The sequence below is a fragment of the Anopheles arabiensis genome, chromosome 3 (genome assembly GCF_016920715.1).
Source record: "Anopheles arabiensis isolate DONGOLA chromosome 3, AaraD3, whole genome shotgun sequence".
In the NCBI taxonomy this organism is placed as follows: Eukaryota; Metazoa; Arthropoda; class Insecta; order Diptera; family Culicidae; genus Anopheles; species Anopheles arabiensis.
Genome location: NC_053518.1, coordinates 22,578,451 through 22,604,672, shown reverse-complemented (window position 1 = coordinate 22,604,672; position 26,222 = coordinate 22,578,451). Strand labels below are relative to the sequence as shown.

General features: G+C 43.9%; 1 protein-coding gene across 2 annotated transcripts in view; it reads right to left on the bottom strand.

Annotated features, from left to right (window-relative positions):
- The window catches only part of LOC120900080 (probable nuclear hormone receptor HR3), a 114,102-nt gene extending 93,265 nt beyond the window's left edge, over positions 1-20,837 (bottom strand). The window contains exon 1 of one of the 2 annotated variants that reach the window (XM_040306659.1): positions 20,042-20,837. In XM_040306659.1, coding sequence (XP_040162593.1) covers positions 20,042-20,060 — 19 coding nt within the window. In that variant the 5' untranslated portion in view covers positions 20,061-20,837. Of the gene's footprint in view, positions 1-12,373; positions 16,255-20,041 lie in introns of those variants that run through there. The other variant, XM_040306660.1, reaches the window with a different exon arrangement.
- Positions 20,838-26,222: the final 5,385 nt, after the last annotated feature.

Genomic DNA, 26,222 nt, shown 5'->3' with positions numbered 1-26,222 from the left:
GCACTCTGCGAGATGTATGTTTGTGATGTTACTAGCGATATTAAATAATAATTTCCTTGGGAGAGCTGCATGTGCACGTTTGGTGTTGATTAAGGGTATGTAATGTCTAACCAAATTACTTTAAATAATTAATGTATGTATTTAAATGTATCTATTTTCTCCGACTTTTTCACTTGACAGCCTTCTCACCAGCTTTATCATGTAACGATTTCCCAAAAGCAGTAGCCAACATACTGATCAATGATAAATTAATTAAACGAACATGAAATGATCGGTAATCAATCAACAAGCGCGCGGGCGCGCAAATTATGACCCACATTTCCAACAGCCGCTTGATGCTGTCGCGTACTGAGACGTAATAAACACATCGCGAGGCGTAGAAGAAAAAACCGGTGCCCAAGGTTTGTAGAGGATAAGTCTCTCCGGTCTTCCCACATCCTTGCTTAACCATTTGCCATGCTTATCGGCGCTCGAAGTATCGGGCCGACATAATTTGCTGATTATCCAAGCGACAGCAGTAACCCTTTACCGGAGACTTTAGCCTCCAGCTGACAAATGTCCACTTTGAAAGATGGCTGTCAATGGGTAATTTTTTCTTGATCGTTCATTGAAAGCCGTTGCACCTTGGTAAGGTTTGATCGATCCCAGGCCGCACTAGGTGCCGATCAGTGCACAGTCGAGCTGCACACCAACCTGACGATCGCTCCGGCAGCGTGTGCAGCGGTGGCTGGAGGTGCATTAGCACGCTAGTAATTAAATATTCTATGATATAATAACATCGAATTCCGGTAGAAAGTTGACCATCCTGGCCGGCGGCGGTTGAGTAATCGGTTGAGAAGGGAGTGTAGCCTGCTTTCCATACTGGTGCGTTAATCGATACAGCTAGGCTAGGTGTGGAGGCGTGTTGCACCTTACATGACACGCATTTCTCGGGGCGGTTTCTTTGGTTCGTGGTTCGTCCAGAACGGCGCTTGAATGGTTGAAGAGAAAGTTTGGTTTTTTGGGTTATGGTGTTAATTTTATGGATGTTTTATTAAAAAAACTATCAGGCATATTGATCGATGGAACTTATTTTATGATGTTTGATATTTTCAACAAATCTTGGATGATATTATTGATAGATCTAGATTTGTTATTTGCGTTACAGAGAGAAGAAAGTGTAATCATCTATTCATTTCATCATTCTAATAATCATTTCATTTATATTGGATAACTGACATCGAACATCTCTTTTATGGCTAGTTATATTCTTCACGACTTATTAAGTTTCGTTAGTTAATATTGTTAATATATTTCAATGCGATCAATAGAGGAACCGTTTAATAGACTTCACAAGACTGTCTAATAAATTCGATGAAGCTCTCCTACATGACAATTTTCCATCAGTAAGCGAAGTGATAGCATTTCTTTACCATAAACGAGTGTCAATTCCATGGCAATGTTTGTATAAATCCTTTTTTGTTTTTGTTTGTTTTATGTTATACCTCAATAACTTGAAAGCAAAAAAAAACGACTAATGGTAAAAAATCGCTTGTTTATGTTTGCCTTACTCATGTCCATAATTTAAAAACAAATTTCAATCCCTCCAACACTGCAATAAACAACAAATGCACTTTAGCGCATCGAATTGCACCGTACCGTGACCATGGACGCAGGCAGCGCTGTGGATGACAGTCAAGCAGGGTGCCGCTTTCTTGTGCGAAACTCTCTTGACCATCTAACACACACATATACACTGGTACTAGCTTGCACTTAGTTCCATCGATGCACAAGTACGATGCGCGCGCCAAAGAATAGAATGGTCCATTCGCACCTTCGGGCACAGACAAACATCGCCATAATGTGGCCCTTTGTTGTTGTGCTGAACAGTCGATTCGGATTTTGTATCTTCATGGCGCATTTGATCTTTGTTCTCGGTACGGTTGATTCGCGCCAAACGGATGGATGTGTAGAATCAAAGACCATCCATCAGCTTGCGTACGCTCGCGCCATGTTGCATCCTTGTGCAGCCGACCGCGGTACCCGCTTCTCGCTTTCCGATTTCTGACGCGCAAAGATCACCGGCAAAGAGTTATCGATCGGGTGTGGATCGATGCATTTTCCCCCAGTACCACCACCACCACCACCACCACCCTTCTCACCCCATTTCACGGGCTTCGATTGTTTCCTTCCATTAGCTAGCTTTATCGCCGGTACGAAATCACACTCTTGAGTGGGCCTGGCGAATGAGTTGGCCGTGCAGAACAATCCGCCTGCCCGTGGACGATTCCCCCAGAGCGGTGGGGCAGCATGGCACGGTACCTTCCTCCGCCCGCCCGCTCATTGAGCGTTTATTGATTTATGATTATTTACACAAACCAACGGTCTAATGCTCGTTCTATTGCGTTCTTGGCTACCCTCTTGGTTGATTTATGCAAAAGGCCAGCGAGGTTGTGCACCAGCCCCTACACCTTCTCGGTGTCCTTCTTGCGGTCACGAATCTGCAGTTCTGGCTTCGGGTTCGGGAGGCACCGATGGAGGCACTGTGGTTTTTCTTTCATTACGATGTAACTATTGTTTTGTTGCCTTTTTTGCTTCTTCTTTAGGCTTGCCCTGCTGGCCAGCGGCAAACCATAGATGATGGATTGTCCATGCAATTAAGGTACAATAAAGAGAAACATTCTTCGGTGGGAATGTTTATCTCTTGCAGCGCGGCTAGACCCACCGACGGAGGCGTTTGTCAAAGATGAGGTGTGTATTGCTGCTTGCTTTGTATTCACACTTTTACTGTTTGTCTATTGTATTTACATAGATTGTAATTTACACCGATGCAGCTTCGTGTTTCTATGACTGGAGAGCAATTTAATCTTAAATCACGATAACTTCAAATCTGAAATTTTACTTGAAAACTGAGAGGAATTAATATGTTTATTGTTGCAAGAAGAGTTCATGATAGAAAATCAAGTTATATTTGAATTTTAAGTTAAACATCTAGACAAATCCAATCTTCTTAAAAATACTTTGTGATCCTAGACATTTGAGTGTAGTGTTATTAAATTTATTTAAAGAAACAACAATATCACTCAAAATTAATGTAATTGCTGTTATCTTTTATAATTTGCTTTGAGCAAACTGCAACACAATTTCAAAAAAAAATGCAAATTTATTTGGAAGTCAGAGCACAATGTATGGATCTGTATAATTGAATCTTCTTCCAACGAAAAAGAAACGTCGTTTTTTGCATCACATTTGCTCTGACATTCTTCCCATTAAAGCATCCAAATCACTTAAACTCGCCGAGCGATGAAGATGCCCAAAAGACAGGACAAGAAAGAAAAAAAGGCCCAAAAGCCCTCCTCACAGCCAGTCTGGAGCCGCATCCATTCCGATCGAACCATTCCTTCCCGAACCATTCGTTCTTGCACGTGTGCTGCCTCATGTTCTCTACCTTTAATGCTCCGGTGCGTTACTGTCCCTTCCCTTCCCACATGCCGCCAAACCTTGCTGCACGTTCGATCGATCCTTTCCGCTTGGTCTAGCCGGTACATCGTAACATCTTGGGATAGATCTTGCCTGCGTTCCCGAGCGCTCCGGTCTAGGTTTCGGGTGATCTCATCTTTTCTCTGCTTCGGCCCGGCCCGAACCATGCGCTACAGCGAGGGCAACGACCTCGTGACGTGTGCGATTCATCATCTCTTTCAGCTGCACCGGGTGCTTTCGGGCACCGCCACACCTCTCGGCGCTGCTTTTGGGATCCGAATCTTGTTGGCCTTTCGCGGAGAAATGCAGACAGCACCGATCGAGCCGCATAGTGGTGATAGAGGGAAAGAAAGAGAAGATAAAAAAAACGGCAAAGGAAACCCCCCTCGCATGAAAAGATCAATTCAGATGCGATTATGAAATGCCGTTTCTTCGTTTTCTTTGGTGTTGCTTTGGCGTTGTTTCTTACTTGCCATCTTCACCTAATGCCACGGGAAGTGGTGAATCTTCGATTCGAATGGATTGAAAGGTGTTGATGAGCCTGTTGCTATTTATGCTGTTGCTACACTCTCCCATCCAACTGACCACCGTTTGCAGGCGCATACAGTAAAGCGCAGTTTTTTTGCTGTTTTGCTGGCAATTTCTTTCCTCCGCCTCTCGTTCCCTCTTCCTCGTTTGGTCGGGAGCCAGCCAGACGTATGGTTACGAAAGTGTGCACCGAATATTTTCCATATTTTCTGTACTTCCTCGATGCGCTCAAACAGGTTGGCGCTTGGATGTGGGATGATATTGGCTGATTTTTTGTTTTCTTTTGCTATTTTGGCCCACATTGCATCATGCAATCGTTGGTGGGCAGATGAACCCGAATGACCTTTTCTATGTTAGATAATGAAGAGTCCTGATGCGGTGGAAAGGGAGGAAGGATGCTGTGTAGTGGTTGATATTGGCAGTGATTATGCAGTTGTAGATTAAATTAGAAATAAATGAAGATCGGAAAAGCAGTCTCAAAAGGCTCAATAAATAATAAACAATAACACCATTGGACTGAATTGGTCTGAACACCATTGGACACTTTTTGCAACAGTTTTATACAAGCACAGAAACACAATTGCTCCAATCCATAAGGGATGTTTAATGTAGCTAATTTATTCCGTCCGTAACATTTAAAAGTGTTGCACTTTGTCGGCATCGAACCTATCCAAAGCTTGAACTTTCAAACATGTTTCAAGTCGATCGCTTGACAAAAGTGCCTCACCAAATCGGTATTGTTGTAATTCATGTTTCACCTTGGGTTTAATGTCACGAATTTTCACGCTACGTTCGACGAGAACAGGACTGATCGAAGGCGTGCAAATCGGCCCAATAACGAACCTCTGGGAGGTTCGACTCTGTCCTCAGCAACCTAACGCTACACCATGCTGCGATCTTTAATTAAATTATTTACATAAATCAATAAACCATAAACCTCACGAGCGGCGACACTATTCGTGTGCGATGCCGCAGCCTGCCGTATCGCCGATAAGGGCTGCATTGTGCACGGTAAGTGTGGCTTACATGCAGAAAAGCGTGTTGAACACAGCATGTTGTTACCTGTCCAGCCGGGGCTGCCAGCAAGCGAAATGTTTACAGCGACAGTGCGGCAGTGTGTTCGGCTCGAGTCCGAGCAAGATCAATTCGGTCACCGCGTGTGTAAACGCATCCACGACGGAAGCATGAAATTTCACCGATTCCACCGATTAACCGCGCGCTGCGCAATAACACACCTCCGATGCTGTGCCGCTGAGATTATGATTTATGCTCCATTAAGTGACATTCGGTGGCGTTTCGCGTTTCGCGGGCAGCGCCAGCCGCCATGTTTGAGCCTTTCTTTAGGTCACGAGCGTGGAGCTTTACATCCGGGTCATGCGGCCAAAGCACGTGTCGGAATGTGACCCCTTCGGGGAAGTTGGATGCAAATGGAAAGCTCACAATCGGCATCACATACGAGTGTTTCTTTTATTCGAATGGAAGAACCATATGGTTGGATTATGTTTCGGAATTGTGAAACATTGGTTTGAGATGAGTGTAGCATTGAGCACTTACCAATAATAATTTAACAAATGTGTGTTACATACCTGAAACGAGAAAAGAGAGAAAGATGTTATAACTGTTTGTGAAGTGTTTATACATAAGGCTTACTTTAATAAAATGTCTATCGTAACTATGTAGAGAGTGTTTTTCCCAATTTTGGAAAGTTTGGAAGAGGTAGATAACAGGTCTGATTTTTAATTGTTATTTCACATCCTTGTGTATTTTTTTCTAATTTATAACATCATTATTACACGAATTTAACAAAATAAAAATGAAATTAGGGTCGTATCCTAACTATAAGACCTCAAAAACTAAGTTTTTTGTAATGATTAATGTATTTAAAAATCCTCCAAAAAAACGCACAACACATCTTATAAGATGTATACAGTTTATTTAAAAATCCTCCAAAACTACAAGTATCACATCTTAGGAGATATTTACAGAAATAAATCAAGGATTCACAAAATTGTTTTTAATATCTTTTTTAAAGCTTTATGAATTTTGTTAAGGATAATTATCAGCCTGTAATATAAACAAATAATAAATTTATTTTTAAAATAATTTTTTGATTATTATTATTATTATTTTTATTATTATTATTATTATTATTATTATTATTATTATTATTATTATTATTATTATTATTATTATTATTATTATTATTATTATTATTATTATTATTATTATTATTAATGATAATTTTTTATTTTCAGAAAATAATTTTAATTAGCCATGTGGACCTTATCAATTAAGTAAATAACTGTTCAAAACAGATCTGATAAGATACAAGCGAAACAAAAATCTCAACTACGATGTTTAGCAGAGCTCAAATGTGTCCGTACTCTTTTGATTGTAAAGTTTGGTTGTGTGTTCGCAAGGTAGTTTATGAGACAAAATAATGACTGTATCAGTTAAAATACTTTAAGATAAGTTTAATTATGGTAAAAATATACAAGTTAAATATAATTTTGTTATCATCATACAATTATTTTAAAATTTATTTCTTCCTTTAACGATCCTTTAAAGAGGAAAACAACTGTCCGTATAATTACGGTAGGCGGTGTATAAGAAATCTTATTTCAAGTTGCTTTTTATGCATGTTACAGGTACCAATAATGATTTTGCTGTATGTATTGTGAACTTATAAAATTATCATAGTTGTTCTATAAAGAAAAAGTAAGAAAAAAAAACTCTTCAATTTGAAGTATAAATCATCGCAAACATGATGTAAATAACATTACACTCTCTGAAGGAGTAGTTTTGTTACTATTGTCATGGGTAAATGTAAAAAGCGTAAAGGTATTTCGGGGTATCGACAAATCGATACTTTTATAATGCCAAATTGTTTCCACCCCATAGAAACGGGGGATGAAAAATAACCTGCCCCCATGTCGAGAATGGTAATAAACAGATGAGCATTGATGCACGTCCGAATGCAAACAGCACCAGCCAACCAGAAGAAACATCAACAGCAACAATGGTAGCGAAGCAAAGCTTCTACAGACACAACACGCTGGACCCGCGCTGTACGAGAAGTTAAAATTCTTAACGACCAACATCAACCTTAAGCCAAGTGCGATCATGTAAGAACGAAGGGCGACGGGTAGGGGTAGGAAAGGTGAAAAGGAATTAAAGAAAAGTGCGTAGGGGGTCCACGATGAGGGGTGGGGTGAAGGTGCACCGGTGGAAAAGCAAAAGAGATTTCGAACGGTACCGAGAAGCGAACGGCGCAACAACGCGCGTCGGCCCGGACGAAGGAGAAAATCAAGCTAACAGTATTATTTGTATCTGGAAAGATCCGTTATTCCGGCTGCCCCACCACCTGGGCCAGGGCGGAGCGGGCAGGCTGGAAACAGGGGCGAGCCATGGGGAGTAGTTTGGGGCTGTTGTTTTGCTTCGATCATTTCTTCGCTTCATTCTTTGCGCGGCCGTTCGTTCATGTTCGCTCGCTCGGTGCTTTCCTCCCATTTTTGGGCTTCCTTCGGCAGTGACGCCAATGTTGTTGTCGCCGTTTGTCGTCGTCGTCGCCGTCGTCATCGGTGTCGGTTGGCCATGTTTCCCGTTTTATGTTTCACACACCGGCCTTGTGTGCGTGTGTGTGTCTCACCGTGCGATTGTCATGCCCGAGCTTTTTAATCTATCTCAATCCACAACGCTTTTTCTGTGCGCTTTATTCTTCTCTTTCATCGTTCGCTTTTTTGTTTGCTCATCTCTCTCTCCCTCACCGTCTGCTTAACTGCAGTGAATGCATTTTCAAATGCACTTCTGATGTTTTTTTTCTGCGCTTCGTTCTTCTTTCTAATCTAGCAGAGAGCATGGTGATTCTATGCATTGGAAGAAAAAAGCTCTGTGCAAAGGCATGCCGAACAACAACAAAAAATCTACATCCAATCATGTGCTCGACGTTTGTTTGCCGCACTTTGCATTTTCTTCCAATTTCACCGCACAGCACCCCGCCCCCTGCTACGATTTAATGCTCGGTTCAGCTGTGATTAAAATATGTAGTAGGCATGCAGCTTCCCAACTATCGTGCCCCAACCGACGCTCCGCTAAGTAGGAAAAAATATACAAGCTAGCAAAAAAGCATATGAATTCCTTTCCTTATCGAGCCTCTCCATTTCCATCATCCCATTGCAGCACCGATTAGCTGTTGCAGTGTTGCTTCAAGAACATTCCTGCACTCGGTGCATGCAGTGTGTGTGTGTGAGGAGCGGGATGGGGAAGTTGTGGCAAGAAAATCGATTCCCGATGGTAAATACACGCACACACACACACACACGGGCATGGATGTGGGGTAGGGCTGCAGGCTTTGACAAAGTGGATTGGGAAAAACTCCCGTTCGCTTCGTTTGGTTCGTTTGTTTGTCGGTTGGATGAACATCTCCCCGTAGCGGATAGGGACACGCGATACAGGGGGCGAGGCATCAATTGCGAAGTGCATCGATCGGTGGCTGGATGGAAGGGGGAGATTTTACAGGGTGCGAAGAAGCGGTGGGTTGCCATAGGCAACGGAAGGTCATTTAAAAGCTATTTGCAGCTTCTGCACACATTGCCATCGGTGCTTTCCTTTTAGAGGGTTAATGACTATGTTTTCGGTGGGAAATTAGCGTGCATGTCATGTATGTTTATGGTGAAATATATGTTTCATGCAAGTCTTGCGTTATTGCGATTAAGATATGGTTTATGTTATGGTACAATGAACCAAAATCAGAACAACAAATTATTTTCTCATTTGAACAGGTTTTTTTCTTCCTAAAACCCCTGAATCATACACACATTTTCAAGACGCATTGTAAACACAAATTCCAAACTGGATCATTCGATTAGCTCACTTTAGCTGCACACCTATGTGCACAACTATGTAGCGGACTCCAATCAAAAACTCCGCTCTCCACATACTGGAGGATGTTTGCAAGGGTGATTAGAGTGGAGGTCCGTTTTGTACCGTTAGCCGGAGCGGGAATGTCTTTTGCATCGGACATACCTAACCACTTGCCCCAGTATGGTAATCGAAAGGAACGGGCATCTCCGACCACATATTTTCCGATGCAACGTGGGGTGGTGCTGCTGCTGATATGTTCTAACCCGGACACATCCTTATCCAACGTCCCATTAGCAGTGCACACCGCCACCGCCAAGAACCGCAATACAAATAATACAGTTAAGAATTCCGGTCCTTTAGGTGCACAAACCCCGGAAAGCATCCCTTCTTCCCGTTCCTGGCCAGGGTTTTCCGGTTTTGTTTTTGCTCCCCTCCCGCACGCGCTCTTTCCCGGGTTTGCCTTAGGGAGAAAGAAAAAACAAACGAGAGATAAAGAGAGATAAAGAGAGAGAGAGCGCGGGAAAGAAGCGAGAATCAGGTTCCGCTTGTACGGTTACGCCTTGCGGAACTTGGCACGGTGCAGTGTTGCAGTGTTGCAAGATGCAATCTAGCAGGATGCTGGTTGCGATGCAGCCGTTACATCCTGCTCTGCAGCTTAGCTCTCTAGAGATTGTTTTTGTGCAAGAGACAGTCGCAGCGAGGCAAGTGAGTGGGTAAAAAAAATAGGCAGATGCTGAGATGGAGGATGATTTTTTAATGCGAACCGCGAAGAGTAATAAGTTTACAATTAATAAAACTCAATCGGATGAGCGCACGTGGCCTACGAAGCCTAGACTTTTTGATTTTTAATAGTTGGCAGACAGTTGTTGCGAATGAATAGACTGATGAACGAACTAAAAATCAGAAATATGTATGCATAACCAAAGTTTCGAATAAAATACTAAAGTTTAATGAGTTGTGTTTTGTAGAATCTTGGGTTTTATCATATATTTCATAGAAAAAATAGTCCATTAAATGATTGAAATTGAAAAATAAACATACGATCAGGGATCTACATTGGAAATTGGACTGTTTTGGCATTGTAGCATTAGTCTTACAGAACCAAATCGGATTCAATTTACGATTTGTTTCATTTTATCACCTTGCGTAGAAAGATTGAGGATCATAAACTGAACAAGAGTTCTATGAGCTTTGAACTACAAAAAAATCATCGAATTCTTTGTTTTGTTGTTCTTAAATACATTCCGACTTTTTCAACCGATTCAAAAATGTTATGAAAACCGGTCAACAGTTTTTGGAGAAGCCTGTTTTATGTGTTGTAGCAAAGAGATTTAATGTTTATATGCAGTGTGTGCATATATGTGCTATGATTCTACCAAGTCTTCGAAAGTTGTTGAGCATGAAACCTGTTATCGTTAGTTATACCATATAATGAACTTTTCACTTACAAAAGTGCTAATGTTTAATGCACGCTGCACTCTTTCTTAAGGTTCTTAGTGACACCAGTTCACTAAAACTAGTGTAATCATGCAAGAACCCGACAAGCCGTTTCCATCTTAAAAAGCAAATCAAACAGGTTCGAAAAATCAGTACGCCAAACGTCATTACCATTAGCCGTTGTAGCCGTTCTTGAGCAATAGAAACGTGCATCTCTACGCAGCCTGGGTTGTAAATTATGCATCAGTTGTACTATTTATTTTCTACGATCTCTAATGAAGTGCTGACCACCGGGGTTACTCCACCCAACCCAACCCAACCAGCCGTGGAGGACGTGTGAGACATGTTAAATCCGTGCGATCCCTTTCTCGAGCGAGCAGATGGGTCCACAAAAAAAATCGGCCGGACCTATCAGGAAGGCACATCACGTGCGTGCCGTAACATTTCAAGCCGTACTGCCTATAGAGATCCTACGTTCTTCTTTACACCGCTCCTCATAAAGGCTGCATACGAATAGCCACCAAGCTCATAGATGACCGCGTGCCTGGACGATAGATGGATAGGCCTGAATGGGGGGGGGGGGGGGGTGTTGGTTACATTCGGGACCCGCCATTCGCAGAGTGTCGATTTGATGACGAGTGATGGTTTTTCGGTGCGACATAAATTCTCATCCCAGTCACTATCAACGTCAAAGATCAATCCGATTTGTGCCGTCAGTCAGTGCTGGTGGCGTTGGTTCGGCTGAGTGTCGTCGCATGACACAAAATGAATGTGTTTTCGTAGCCCCTGTTCAGCCGCAGCTGAAGATATAAGCTTTTGCTGCAGTATTTAAACAAGCACGCGAGTGCAAGGATCGATGGGATGAAGAATAATGTGAGTGAATGGTAAAGAAATGACGTTATTTACAGCGCAATTTAACATGGAACAAAGTCACAAACCCACACACATACACATAAACACGCTCAAGAGCCGGCAGTAGTTTTCGGCAGTATCTCCTTTCTCTTCTGAGTCTGAGCTGAAGCTGCGAAAAGAAAGGATGGAACCATATTCTGTTTATGTGGTTTAAAGTGAAAGACTTCCAACGAAACGATCGGTCGGTTGTAGGACATAAGTGGTGACCAGTTTTTTATTGCAATAACTACGACTCGCGCGTAGCGGGATAAGATTAAGCTCACTTTGTTTTATAGCTCACAGCATTTCGATGAAAGTCGTACTTTTGGTTTTTTGGGTTGAATTTTCAACCGATGATGTACTTAGTTTCACGTCCCCGGCTCAAAGTTGTACACGTTGAAAGCCAAAAATATCATTTTATGGTGAGAAAAACGGCATGTTTCAGCAGACCGATTTCTGTGTTTGTTTGTTTTTATATTAAAGCTAAATTTAATGATATGATGTTGAAAGGGAAATGAAAGGAACTAAACCACACGTTTTATCACTTACAATTTATAATCAAATATCGACAGAAAGTAAAGATGTTTTTGACATCTGTACTTCAGATAAATGTTGGAATCTCTCCAAAAGTAAGGATTAATTGACAATGAGTTACTTCTTATCTTATCTGAGCACGGAGACACCTTGTCTCGCATGTTTACTGTCGTTGTGACGAGCTGTTATGTTGTGCTGATGTTATGACATTCTTTTACATCGGCTTTTAAAGTTTCGGCCAATAGTATCAATGAAAAACTATATAATTGTATTGAAATGTTTTACGTTAGCTTAAGTAGCTGGTCGTGCAAGACACTGTGTATTTTGAATATCTTCCGTGTATTCTTTCGCAATTATGCAAAATGTACAACAATATTGGAAGCCTCTACCAATTTGTTGAATTCTTGAAATAACAAATTCAACTTTGACTTAGTATCAATTGGCTAGACGTACAAAATGCGGTGAAATTTCTTGGATAGATCATTTCAGACATACCTTAAAAATGTATTCCAGGATTTCTTTAACAAGATTATTCAATACCTTATGCACCATACAAAATTCAACAGAACAACATGCTAAAAACATCAACTTCAAACTTAACTCAAAACCACCTCTGACTCCTCGAACACAATTCATATTTATCCATTTCGCCCGCCCTTACCTGTCATGACGCTGGAGGATGTAATATCTCTTGCGCTGCGTACTCCCGCCGCTCCTGCCGGTGCCTGCTGCTGCTGGTGGTGCTGTGTGCGTACTGCCAGCTGCGGACAGGGCACTTCCGCCTCGGTCAGGATCAGTACGGGCGTGCTCGGATCCAGCACTATCGATGACGGCACGGTACGCACGGCCGGGCCGCCCTCCGGCACGGCCTGCAACGATGACGTGCCGGCGCCAACGTCCACCGTCGTCACGGCGCGCAACGTCGTGAGCAGTATCGCCGACGATGACGTTGACAGCTCGCCGCCACCCGAAGACGCCACTTTGCCTGCCGGTTGTTTTGGGGTGGGCGGTGTCCTAATTGGTGTGTTTCGTCTGCTTTCTGCGGTGAGCGCTTGCCCACCCAGGTCCACCAAGGGGTAGGGATTTGTTGGGTTGTTTGCTGGGTGTGTGTGTGCGTTAGATTTTGTTATAATATGACGAGTAATGTATAACGTATCACGCTTGTCGCACACTGTTTAGCACCATTCGAATTATTTGCCTATTCATATTTTTACTAAATATTCTAGTCGTTCTTCTCTCCTGTCACTTAATATTCTTTCCTATCGGTAAGCTACATCTAGTTACACGACTAACGAATCTAACGCAAGGTAACACATGGTAACTGTTTTATTCGACTACTTATCGTATATGTTTCTGGTAACTATCGATCCTATTATCTGCTAGATATACTTGCAAAGTACAATCAAAGGGTAACATCAAGTAAATGCTTACAAACGAGGGATAGCAAATATTTGTACTAGAGAAAAATTGTTCTATCTATCTTACCCTCTAAACGAAGAGTCGTTTGCTTACATGCCTAGTTCCTTTCCGGAGCGTTACTAGCACGACTAGTATACTAGTATAACTTTACCAATGCTCCTGTCGTTTGCTTAATTTTTACTATTCAATAATACCTTTTACGCTTCACGTACATTGAACACAATCTGTTTCCTAATGTGACTGTCGATTGCCTTTCTCAACGCGGAGCACTTGCAAAGGAGATATATTTTACCGTACAGAAAAAATAACACCTTGACAAGGGTTCATCTGCGAAAAAAAAGTAAACGCAGGTAACAGAACGAGAAATCGGGAGAATCCTTTTCCTCTTTCACCGCAGCTCTGGGGGATTGGGATGGTAATGTTGGGCCTAACGCTATCGATCGTTGTTGGAGCACCTTTTTTTAAAGCTATTCCTGCCCATAAACGTTGGACAGGGACACAATCTTCTTTCCTTTGCTGTGTGTAGCAAACTAGCAAACCCTGTGACGGTTCTGGGTTGAAAATTTCCCTATTCACGACACTCGGAAACACACACGCACACTACGATTTGGTAACTTTTCGATTGCAAACTATTGCAACAGCAGATTCGCCATTCCTCACTAGCACCGCTCAGTTGTTGTGTTGTCACAAAAAACCGAACAATGGCTTCGCATTTTTCACTTCACTTTTCCACCTTTCAGTAAGCGCTGCACCCAGAACGCTGTTTCATTTTCAATCCTTTGCAGTAAGCTTTCCAATCCGCGCCGGGAAGAGTTTTCCTTCACAGTGGACAGCCTGCACCTGGCTGCAGATGCACTTGCAGCACTTGCAGGAGAGCGAGAGTTCTGCAAGACACACACACACAGCCTATCCACGGCCTCGGAGAGCTTCACACTGTATGTGCTCCGAGGGGTTTGGTGGCGTTTTTTTTCCTTCTATCGGTTACTTTGCGCTCTGCTGCACTCGAGATTGCGCCCCGTACTTTCACGGAAAACCGTGCTCCTGCTGTCGCTTTCGCCAAGGGTCCTTTAGCAATGCCTAGAACGAGTTTTTCCTCCTCTTTTAAGCCTTCTGGGTCCCACGGTGTGCGCGGTGGTGAATTGAAAGATTTAATTTTCCACACTCGCTTTCCCACCAACAGGCGGCGACGACAGTGGCGGCTTCAAGTGCAGGTGGTATGCGGCATTTTCACCGCTGTTCCCTCGCACTAGCCACAGCAGGGACAGGAAAAACTGTGAAACGGCGTTTGTGCGTGTCTGTGTATTGGTCCTGCGCGGTGTGGTGTGCGTGTGATGCGCCGCGAGGACGCGTGGGCTCGTCCGGCTCGTGTATGACGGAGTTGTGCTTCGCTTTTCCTTCCCCTTTCCTTTCCGCCCTCCGCTCAAACCGGCACCAGCGCTGCACTGGGGGCAGGAAAAATCGATCCCAACACAAACACAGCTGTTTGGTTCGTCGTCGTCGTCGTCGTCATTGTCGGCCGCGTGTGCGTACTGCTACTGCTCCCGTCGACTACCCCGTCCTTTTCCGGAGACAACAATACACTCACACATACACTTTTTAGTCTCCGTCACCGTTTTCACCGGGAGCACAGGCTGTCTTGAAGTGAATTATGTTTCTTTTTTAAACTTTTTCCATCTAATTTATTTCTTTATTTTATTGCATTATTCCGTTTCCACTTTTTTTTCCTCCCTACAAACGACCAACGAAGCCGGAAACGAGCACTATTTACTTCCGGCAGCACAAATCCTCCCGCTAGCACACCCACACCGTCAGTCCGTCACGTCACCGATCGATTTTATCCTTTTGTTTTTGCTCTCTAGAGGGAGTTTTCCACCCCATTCCCTTGCTCCAGTACACCAATACGCGTGCAACGATGACGGCACAGCATATACGTACAGGCGCGGTGGCTTTTCCAAGATGGCGAGCTGCGCTGAATAAGTTAAGAAGAGAGGAGAACTGAGAGACAGGGAGAGCTAGCGCACGTGTACGCAAGAGAGTGTGCGAGAGAGAGGGAGAGAGAGCGTTTGTGTGAAGGAATGGGTTGTGTTGTTTATCGCTTTGTTTTTATCAGCGCCTACTCCACCGTTTCGTAGCGAATGCAACGGTGCAGACACACACACACAGACGCACACACAGATGCACACACGAATTATGCTGCGAGCGAATGCAAACTGCTGGAATTTATCCACGGCACAAACCAACTGCTCAACTGCGTGCTCGAATCGGGCAGTTTCTTCGCGACGCACACGCTCGATTGCTTTCCTTAACTGCGCCAAGGGAAAACCCTTTTTTGCAGAGAGCACTACTTCACGCAACCGGAACAGTGGCACAAACACATTAGTGCTATTCTTTTTTGTAGTAACATCAACACACACACATAAATTGAGTTCACAATAACACCGAACGACATGAAAAACTATTCATCCATCCAAATATGAAGCGGAGATTGCCGACGCAAAAACTTGGGCTACTGGGCGGCTGCACCTTTCGGCTGCACTACAAACTAACGCTACCAGTGGGAAGTGCGTCCACCTACTGCTGCACAAAAAATCACAAAACTGACCGAAAAATTCAGACTTTTCAAAGTTAGCACGAGTTAGAACGGGCGCGTCCCCCGTTCAGCATCCTCGCCGTATAGCTCGATACATTAATTGCTATTTTGCGCTTTGCTAAGTGGTGTGTGATACCGCCACGGGCGGGAGGATGTATTGCTTTGTCGAATGAAAATTATGGATTGCTGTGTACCGAAACTGCGCCGTTTGCACCCTCACTGCGATACTGTCGCTGCACATTCGGTGCAGCAGTGCTGGTAGGAGGCTGCCTTTGGATGCGTTTTCGCATGCTCCCGGTCCGGAGATGAGAGAGTGCGCTCCATTAGCACGTACTCACGAGACACCGGACGGCATCCGGCCGCATGCTCAAACTCGTGATGCCATTTTCCTTCCGGGTGGTGCGGTTTTTTCTTTTCTTCTTGCGACTGGGGCTTGTTTTGTCAGGATGCTTTACTCCGCTGATATTAAGACCGAGCAACGAGTGATGCAATTTTTAGCCTCACAATTAGAGTTTTAGATTGGGGTTTTCCTGTATAGTCCTCTCGGTATGCTGCTGCGAATGTGTCGAGCGGTATTGTTTGTATACTTTTTCACACTGCTCTTTGCGTTTCTCTTAATGTCAAAGAGAGTCGAGCAGGTTGATGACGAAGGGAAATGGATGAGCGCGAAGGAGTGCGAGAGTAATTGTTAAGCCAATGTTTGTGTACAAACATCAATGTCAGGGCTGTTTCGTGTTGGTAATTGGTGTTTTTTGAATGAAAATTATTGATTTAAACCCAAATTTCCCATCGCAATGAAAATCGCCAAAATGTAAATTTTGGTATTTTTTCTTATTTTTAAGAAATTGACTTGTTTTTCCTAATTCTTTAAACCGCCATACTATTTTCCTTCTCTACTAGGTATTAAAGTGAAATCATGCATGCAGTGTAAAACTCAACCCTGTCCTTTGCTTAAAACGTCAAAGAAGTCCTTTGGCTTGAATGGAAAACAGCGCATGCGTTAAAAATAACTTGTTTTTTAGTCTATTTGGATGTCAAATTCAAACGATTCAAAAAGTCGTCGTTAAAAGCTATAATAAAATCGTAAAAACGTTTTTTTGGTAAAATCGTTCTACAATGTTCAATAAAAGACAGTAATTTAAACTTAAATTAAGCGTAGGATTTGTAAGCCATTTTTGTAAGTCAGGAAGGATATATTGTACAGTTTGGTACAATAATTAAGTTGCATAATCTAAAATATGCTTAGAATGAAAAATTGTTTTGTTTTTGAAAGTTCTACATAAGAATTGTGATAATTGAATGTATTGATTGTCAAAAATGATTAAAAGAAAATTGATAAGAATTCATTTCGTCTACACAAAGTTAAAAAATAAACACAAATAATCCCACACAATGTCACTGCTTTGTGCGTTCAATAAACTATCGTCCATCATACCACTAACGATGAGCAAACATTGCACAGTTAGATGAAAAGGCTTCCATTCAAAAGACACATGCGTCTCTAAAACACTTCAACACATTCTCCATACGCTCATTCATCAATTCATCGGTTCACTGAACCTGCTGTTAACATAGCTTGGAGTGTGTCACATCACCAAAATACTATCGTTTCCCCTAAAAAGATGACAAATTACCTTCAGTGAAAAGCCAAACCCCCTAAACAAAACGAGATAGAAAAATGAATAAATAGCAAAGAATTGTCAAGAAATTCATTTCGGAAGACGCTTCAAATCGTCCGCAGATGGAGAAGGATGGGCCGGAAAATGGTTCGACAACTCCCTCCCGAAATTGCCAATAATGGAGGATTCAGCGTTCTTAGCGCGCCTTTAAAGCGAGCGAAAGGGAGCGAAAAAAAAGTTACAAAAATCATGCAACCAAAAGAACGCGGGCCGCACACACTCGCGTGGCCCCATGATGTCAGCGAGGCAAAAACCGCAGCCTAAACAGCACGGCCAAACCTAGGGCTAGCGAAAAGTTCATTGGCTTTTTGCTCCAGAACCGCACCAGCGGGGCCAATGATCGGAGACGCGGCTTTGCACGCACCGTACGCACCGTTTTGGAGCGGTGATTTCTGGTGCCAGCGGAACGGGCGAGAGGCGGATTGGGGTGGCCCCGGTGCTCCCCCCCTGCCTTGTGTGCGTGTGGTGCGCTTCTAGCCGCTGTATCGCTAGTGTTGCCAGCCGATTGAGCCGAAGCATCAAACGAGCATCGGTTGGGAGTGACGGGCAACATTAGAACTACAAAATGCGAAACCGGTGTGGTCGCGACGCGAGAATCCGACGCGGGAAACGGTCTATTCGAGAGCGCGGAAAAAAAAGTGCGTAGATGGATTGCTAATGGACGAAGAAGCGAACGCACAAAGGAGAATATCAAATCGCTCGCGAAGGCAACGGAGCCAGAGTATAGGAGCTATGAGCGAGAAGAGCGAAACGGAGATACCTCCGAAAAACGCGTTACGCACAATGTTGCCAGTTCCCGAAAGTGCGTGCGCCTTGATCAGGGCGCGAAGGTGCGTACGATCGATTGAACTAGGAGAGCGAAAAAGAGAGGATAGGCGTAGACAAAGGAACGCAAAAGCTACGCACCGATAATGCCTCCAGCGTGGATCTGTTCGCCTGGTTCGCGCCCATGCCCGAAAAAGTGCGTGAGGGCTCATGATAATGAAGATGAGCCGCTCATGCTCTACTCATTTTTGGCGTTTCGCGTTTGGACGGGACCGAGCCGTTTGGTGATCGCGGAAGAGAGCTACGCACTTTTGCACTCGTTGCCTCTCGCGGCGGGTTTTGAGCGTTGAAAAAATATTCGCGAACAAAGATCGATGCCCTTTGCTGGCCGGTGTTCGGTTACGGAAGATACTAGCCGGGCTAGGTTGATATCAATAGCGCCGGAGATATTTCTCTCTCTCTTCTGTTTGGTGCGTTTGATCATGGCGGAGCTAAGGTGATGAAAGGGATCATTTTTCACGATCTAATGGGTTTCGATTGCTATCGAGGAGTATTATCTTAACGATTCTGACTAGAACTACGGGCTCGAGAATATTCTGGGAGAAATTTGAGACCCTTTCTAAAGAGGTACAGATGAGTTTAGTTCGTTTTTAAGAGTATTTTGAGTATAAAAAATCGTTTAGTCTTTTCCAACATTCTGGAACGAGTTTTAGCATTTCAATATATCTATTAAGATAAAAAAGGGTAACTGTCATTAAAACAATGGTACTGGAAACAGGGCTTTAGAAAAAGGGGATATAAGTTGACGCTGGTGGTCTCTATCCATGAGATGTTGATGAAGAAAATTAAAAAAAATATGATTCACATTAAAATAGATTGCTCAAGGACGATATTTTTTTATTCATTGTTTTAACGCACAAAAAGTTGTAGTACTATAATTTAAGATAACTTGAGTTAAAGCATAATAAGCATATTTTTTGAGTTTTTGAATAAAGTTTCAGTTTAAATACTCTTAAAATGAATTTGTCGATGTAAAAGAATCATTCTAAAATTATGTGTTTTTTATTTTAATTCTCTTCCAATAGTAATATTTTATGAAACATTACAAAGCCTCACATAATTTAAACAGCATCTATTTTTGCTCAAAATAACCCAAACCCACGAAAGCATGAGAATAAAACGTGACAATTAGAACGCTACACCTTTCCGTTTGGAACGGACCATAGAGAGCAGTTACACAAATATAACGGAATGGCTTTGGTCTTAATACATTTCCCCGAACGGTCCGTTATGACGCATTTCACTTTCTTTGTCGGGAAAGTGGAAACTTTGTACGAAAGTGAACCATCTTCGTAAGGGAATCAAAATATTATTTAAAATTACAATCTGTAAATTGTAAACGTGATTTGAAAGCAATTTATCTTTTTGACATGTATTAGTGGTGTAATTTTTCGAATTATAAAAATTACTTTTTTCAAAATTTACAATTTTACATTTGGACAACAACATTATTTTCAAAATATGTATCCGAAGAGTCTAATTTTTTATATTGAGAATAACTTAACTATAAAGGCAGTTAATAGTTAGATTACTTGTTCTTGTGAAGATTTACAATGCAGCACACCAAAAACATGCTGAAATGCTAGCTAATTAAGACAGTTTTCCTTTAAAGCATACTTTTTCTATTAATACCTCCACGTTGTCCTGTTGTTTAGTTTGCTATAATGTTTCATACATATTACATTTAATATAATGAAAAATCATTTTGCATGTCACAATAAGTCGAATGATGCAATATCAATTTTCACTGTCAATAAAAATCCTAAAATTGATTGTAACTTTTAACTAATTATTGAAAGCCAAATTCTTCACTTACCTCTGATAGTGCTGGGCATTTTAGTGTATCCTGAATGCTCTGGTGCGTTAAAGACTCTGGCTCCAAAACCGATGCTGCAAATCAACCGTTGATTTCAAACGGTTTCACTGTTTTCAGACTCCTTCAAATACGCAAACAGTAACCACTCCGTTTGCTTCACTTTCTCAAACACGCACAATCATTAGAACCGCACAAGCGTGTACTATTATTATAAATTTCCCGTTGCTCAAATTCATCAATTTCTTTCACGGTGGAGCGGGGCTTTTGTTTTCGTTTTCCCTCACCAACGCACTTTTTCGCACCAGGATCGATTTAGAAATTAACCGCGCCTCCGAAGAAGCGTACGTTTCCTTTTGTCGACAATGCAAAACGGCACAGTGGCTCCTAGAATGCTGGCTGGCTGCTAGTGCTGGTTGTAATTACACACTTTGTAACGGATTTTTATGACCACCCGCATCATTTTCATCTCCTTCGCATGCGTACGAGGAGGGAAATGTGTTTGCTATCACACACCACATTAATGCGCACAGGTAAGGATCGTTTCAAGCACTCCGTTGTATACGTGTTACTTTGTATTAATTATATTTTTTTTTTATCTCACTTCTTCCTTAAGAACACAAAAAAAAACACAAGCACAGGAAATAACCTTTCACAATTTGCTGATCACCAAATGGCGAGGTCAGTTGAGGGTCGTCAAAATTGCAACTGAACAAGTAATAGTAATTGTGAGTAATTCAATACAGCTACACTTCAACATGTGGAATCAAACTATTAGCACAGGAACTGGAAATGATGTAAAATCACTTTAAATAAGGAATATTATTAAATTTTTTTACAAATAAATGGATTCGAAATTTTATCCAAAAACTAGATCGTCACACACAAACACACACAAGTACACTCACAAAATCCAAGAAATCGTCACGGGAGCGCACACGATCAAAACAAAAGCTCGCGATCGAGTTGATCCTGATGCTCGGAAGATCGATCGACTGTCGTCCCCCGCGCAGAACCAACGCCGAAATCCGTGGTTGGCCTCGCTGGTATTACGCGGTCCACCAAATACACCCGCAGAGACAGCAACGCCAGCCCAGGTAGGTATGTGACCTCGACAATGAGCGCTCCGATGATTACTGAAAAGGTGGCACCAAAACGCGGAAAAGAGAGTCCACCGCACGGGCAGGCCGTAGCCAGGCCGGGCGCGGGATGATGAGAAGGTTCTGATCGGGCGGGATAAAGCAAGAAGGAGGAACGAACAAAAAAAAACCAAGCACGAAAAGGTGACCAACCGGTTGGGGGTGAAATGTTCTTCGCAACGACCGCAAAGCGGGAGAACGGCCCCGAACGACAACAAACGGTCAACCGAGGAGGAGAAGAAGAAGAGGGAAGCAAAATATAAAAACAACTCTGCGAAGGGGAACTCGTCACACACACACACACACCGTCCGATGGGTGGATGTACATAAAAAGCGCGAGGTTCATTGCTTTGGGGTCTTTCCTTTACGGGTTCCACGACTGCTTCCAAGCCGGGCGCGGGCGACTGCTCACACACCCAAGATAGGGGAGAACGAAATCTCTTTCGTGGCTTTGCAGGAGGCAAAAAGGTGGGGAGGAAAAACACACAAGAATCCTGAATCGAAGTGTCTCCCGTCCCCGGCGGAAAGCTCGCGCAGGAGCTCACAGCAAAACACCGAGTGACCAGCGAGCAGCGATCTTCGGAAGCTCTCTTGCATCATCGTCATCCCCTTTAGCGTCTTCGAGGCGTGAGTTACCCACCCTCTTGATTTTTTTTCTATCCGGCGTGGAACAGTGGGGTGAGTATGAGGGAGGAGGGAAGGATCGGAAAAGGCCGTAGCAAAATAAAAATACGCACACAAAGGCACGGCGAACGAGCGGCCGGTGACTCCGGCCGTGTGCGTGACGTCCCGGGCGAGCTTGAACCCGAGCCGCAGAGTTCATTCCTCCAGATTCGGGCCGCGAGTGGGTCGCTGGCCGGTTTTTGAACGTGGGGTTGGGTTTGGGAGGGTAAACAACGGGGTGGTGGTTGCAAAGCGTGTGTGATGGTCGTTGGCCGGTGGATGAAGTGTTCTTGCTTGTTCGGGACGCGCAAAGGAAGTGGAGGGGGTATGAAAAAAGACTCCGTCGAAGAAACCGGTCGTAAACTCGGTTCTGTTCTTGCAAGAAAGAAAGAGAGAGAAATAGAGAGAATGAAAAATAGCGTTGAGAGGAAGCGAGAAAGAAATCAGAATCTTTTAACCGAGCTGCGGTTAATTGCGAACAGAGCCGAAAGAACGTACGAGAAGTTAAAAGCGCTTTGCGCTTGCAGAATGTTTTGTCTGCGAAGCCGGAGTCACCGGACGACCAGCAGAAGGGAAAATGTGGGGGGAGGGAGGAAACATGGGAAGCAAAGACAGTGCAAAACGTTGAGTACGGGGAATACGGCAACGGGAGAAAAAGCCCAAAGAGAAAACATTAAATTCACACACTTCTGCTTATCCCGCGCAGGCAGCGGGGACGACACGAGCGAATTGGAATGAGGAAATGATTTCGTTGCTGAAGGTTGTTTAGCGCGACGAGTGCGACGGGTGTGTCTGTGTGCGTTTGAGAGAGTGTTAAAAGAGCTTAAAGCTTCCTTTCAATTGCTAGGTACCATTTGCACATTCCTTTCCGCTGGCTAATCGGTTACCATCTCGTCATCGTGATTATCATCCTCAGCCCGCAAGATTTCCTGCAGGAGCGTTAGAGATGTCGCTGTATGTAGCAGTCCACTTCCACTAACTCTGCATACAAATGCGAGTCTATTTTGGGCTGGCACGGAAAGCACAGCATTTAATCGATTAACAGCACACTCGCCACGAGCCGCCGAAAAAAGGCAAATATTTATCACTGGCTTAACGGTTTCGGAGGTTGTTGTCACCAACAGGCACCATAACCGATTGAGATTGATCGACAGAAACAGCAGGGGGAGAACGGAACAGAAAAACACTGTAGAATAAAAGAAGAAAAAACACACGACAAACCTGAGATGATGGTCCCAGCCATTGTGACCGAAGAAAGGGAGCGAAGAGGAAAAGAAAGAAGACGAAAAACAGAAACAACAGCAACAACAGCGAACGGCAACGACGGGCGAAGAAGCATCATCACCATCATCTGATCGGTGATGTTGAGGTAGAGAATGAAAGCGATCTTGGCTGGATCTCGCGCGCAAGGTTATTGAACTGTACGATACTCGCCACACTTGCTGCATCCGTATGTGCCCGGTTTCCCGGGGCTGGGGAAGGAAAACATGCACCGCGGTGCATCGGGTGTTGCAAAGTAACTGTTATCCAAGTAGCAAACAGAAAGTAAACAGCCTCTTCCGACGGTGCATTCTTTCAGTTTTGCGGGTATAAGCTTTTATTGAGGATGTTTCTTTCTTTTTCTCTCAAAATCGATGTGATTGGATCCGCAGTAAATATGATGGGTTTATTGGTGCTTCATAAATTTGGGATTTTAAGCTGTAGCTGCACTTTCACCATGCCTTAAAAAGGAGAAAATGCAAAGTAAAACCCCTTCAGGATGGCTTAAGAGACCGATTAAAGACATTCACTTCGCCCCAAAAAGTCAAATTTCTTAACAAAATGACTTTAACAAAAGTGTCTTTTGAAGTTGTATAAACATGTCCATGCACGTTTTACCCCAAAAAAGCACCAGCTACTGATTAAGCGCGCTTCCGAGGCTGTGTCATGCACACGAAACGAAACAAAAAAAAAGCAGAATTCGCGTGTAAAGCTCCCGCAACCGATGAGTTGAAATGAAAGCAAACAAATCTCGCGCATACTTACACACGCACACAAAGGCAGCGAAAAATGAAGCCAAAGATCATCGAACGATACTCGGTGGGCAGAAGCGCGAAAGGAGAAAAGCGGCATGGAAGCGATGGAAAAAAGTTCTACTGCCAGAACGAACCCAACGGCAAGATGGAAGCGACTGAATGCTACGGGAGATGGTAATGGCGATGAAGATGGCAAGAACTTGAAAAACGAGTATCGAACAAAGCAGGAGCGAAGCGGGGGGCAGAAGGCAGCCGTAAAGGGAAACGAAGATGCGAAAGGTGTACGTGACGATCGGGTTACAGACGCTGGGCTCGGTGCGCGGAGAGCACCCGAGGAGCGCGATGAACGGGAATGGAGGAAAATAACTTGAATTTACCGCTATAACGTGATCCAGTCCCGTGCCGCTGTGTCGATCGACCCACCGGGTTCAACGAACGGCCGCGGCCCAACGCCACAAACCACTCACCAAGAACGCGCGCGCCTCGGTTGGGATTTGTTTACGTAAAGCTCGATCACCTCACCAGCGAACGGGGGCTACCGGACGGTTGAGCGTGCGAGAGCGCTGAGCGAGAGCGGAACGGGCGTGGAACTCTCGCCGCCCGTAGATCTCACGCATCCCGCAAGCGTGGATGGATCATGGCTGACGATCACAACACGATCGGGCGAGCGAGCGAGCGAGAGAAAGGGAGTGAGAAAGAGCAAGAATTTCGCAACGATGCCTTCATTCGCCAGCGCGATGGTGTAATGGCTACCGGTTAGGGGGCCACCCTCTCGACACTTGTCACAATGGCGCGCGCGCGCGTACCATCGGCATGCGGCTATCGGAATGTGAGTGCTGCTCCACCATACACACACACACTCACCCCCCGCACGACGATGGCGTCTGGTGGATGGAGCTTTATTCGGCGAACAGGTGAATTTTCCCTGCGAACGCGGGCGCACCACTCACGCCACGCTTTGTCCGGGCTGCGTCACTCACGTGGTTTCGGACCGCTGCAACCGTAGCCGGGAGGGTGGACGGCAAAGGGCGCATCGCTCTACATTTACGGACGCCAAAGCGTAAATGAAAGCGAGAGTGAAAAGTCGGAGAAAATTATAGTTTTTCTTCGGCTTCGGCACTGGGGGTCGAGCACGGTAGACCCTGCAGCCGTTTCTTGCGGCGTATCCTTTGCTGCCGGGTGTCAGGACCGACTAACCGTGCGAGGTGTTGGTCGGCTGTGTGCGGCTAATGGTGGTTTGCGTGCCGTGCTATGCTAATTGCAGGATGTTGTCCCCAATGTGGCCCGGGGCGGTGTGTGGATAAAACCCGTGAGTTCAGCCACGAAATGAAGAGATTTTCGGCTGACCAATCAAGTGGCTTTACCGCGAACCGGCTAGAAGATGGTTAGAAACCAACCGGTACCTTACTTTTGTGTCCTTTTTTGTGTTCTTCTTTTTCGCTCGTTTCTCTTCCTTTTGCGCCTTGCAGCACATTCCCATGCGGGGTTTGTGCATGCTTTGAGACCCGTGCACGTGCCTTATGAGCCAAAAAGGAAGCGGGTTTGAATGGGCCGCCGGGTGGAAGAACGTTTTTTCGGCGAACGAGGGGTCAAAAAGCGAAAGTAAAGCGAACTGCCACCGGGCAAAGCGAGTGAAAAAAAATGCGACAACAGTTGAATGAACGCAAAAGTAGGTCTTTGGCCGCAACATTGGGGTGAAACAATTTTGGGGAACTTTCTGTTTCGGAGCAGTATTGATTACCGGCCCTCCCTTCGTGAGCCGGTCAGTTGGTGTAAGGATATCGCACTCAGATTTTTTTCTGTGTCGGCTTGAAGGATGTAATAGAAAGAAGGCGGCGTGTTGTAGGAGGTTGTGTCGACAGGTGAGGTTTTGCGGTATGTTGAGAGTGCCTTAACGGCGCATAATTAATGCTACTGGTTTGTGCTGTGTACCTTACGCTGATTGACCCGTTGACAGCAAACTGGGGTTTGTTTTATCTGATGCACGGTCGCGGCTGGAGGAGGAATAAAACATTTTATTATTAGCTGTAGATCTGGGTCAGATTCAGTGGCGCTGGTGTGTGTGCGTGTGTGTTATTGATACGATGTAGTCAATCCAGAATAACACGACATTGCGAGATGTATCACATTGCCGGTGATATGTTTGGATAAATCTTTTTTTTTAAATGTACTCATTTAATGTGGTATTTATTTCGTTTTTTTAATTACATCGTTTTCAGTTACAGGTACAGATTATTTATTTATTTATTATAAGAGATCATTTAAATTAACGTTTAAACACTAACTGATTTACCAGAAATCACTTTCACAAAAGAGTATCAATATTAAAAGTCAAATCTATTACAAGTTTTTACTCAATATACTCCA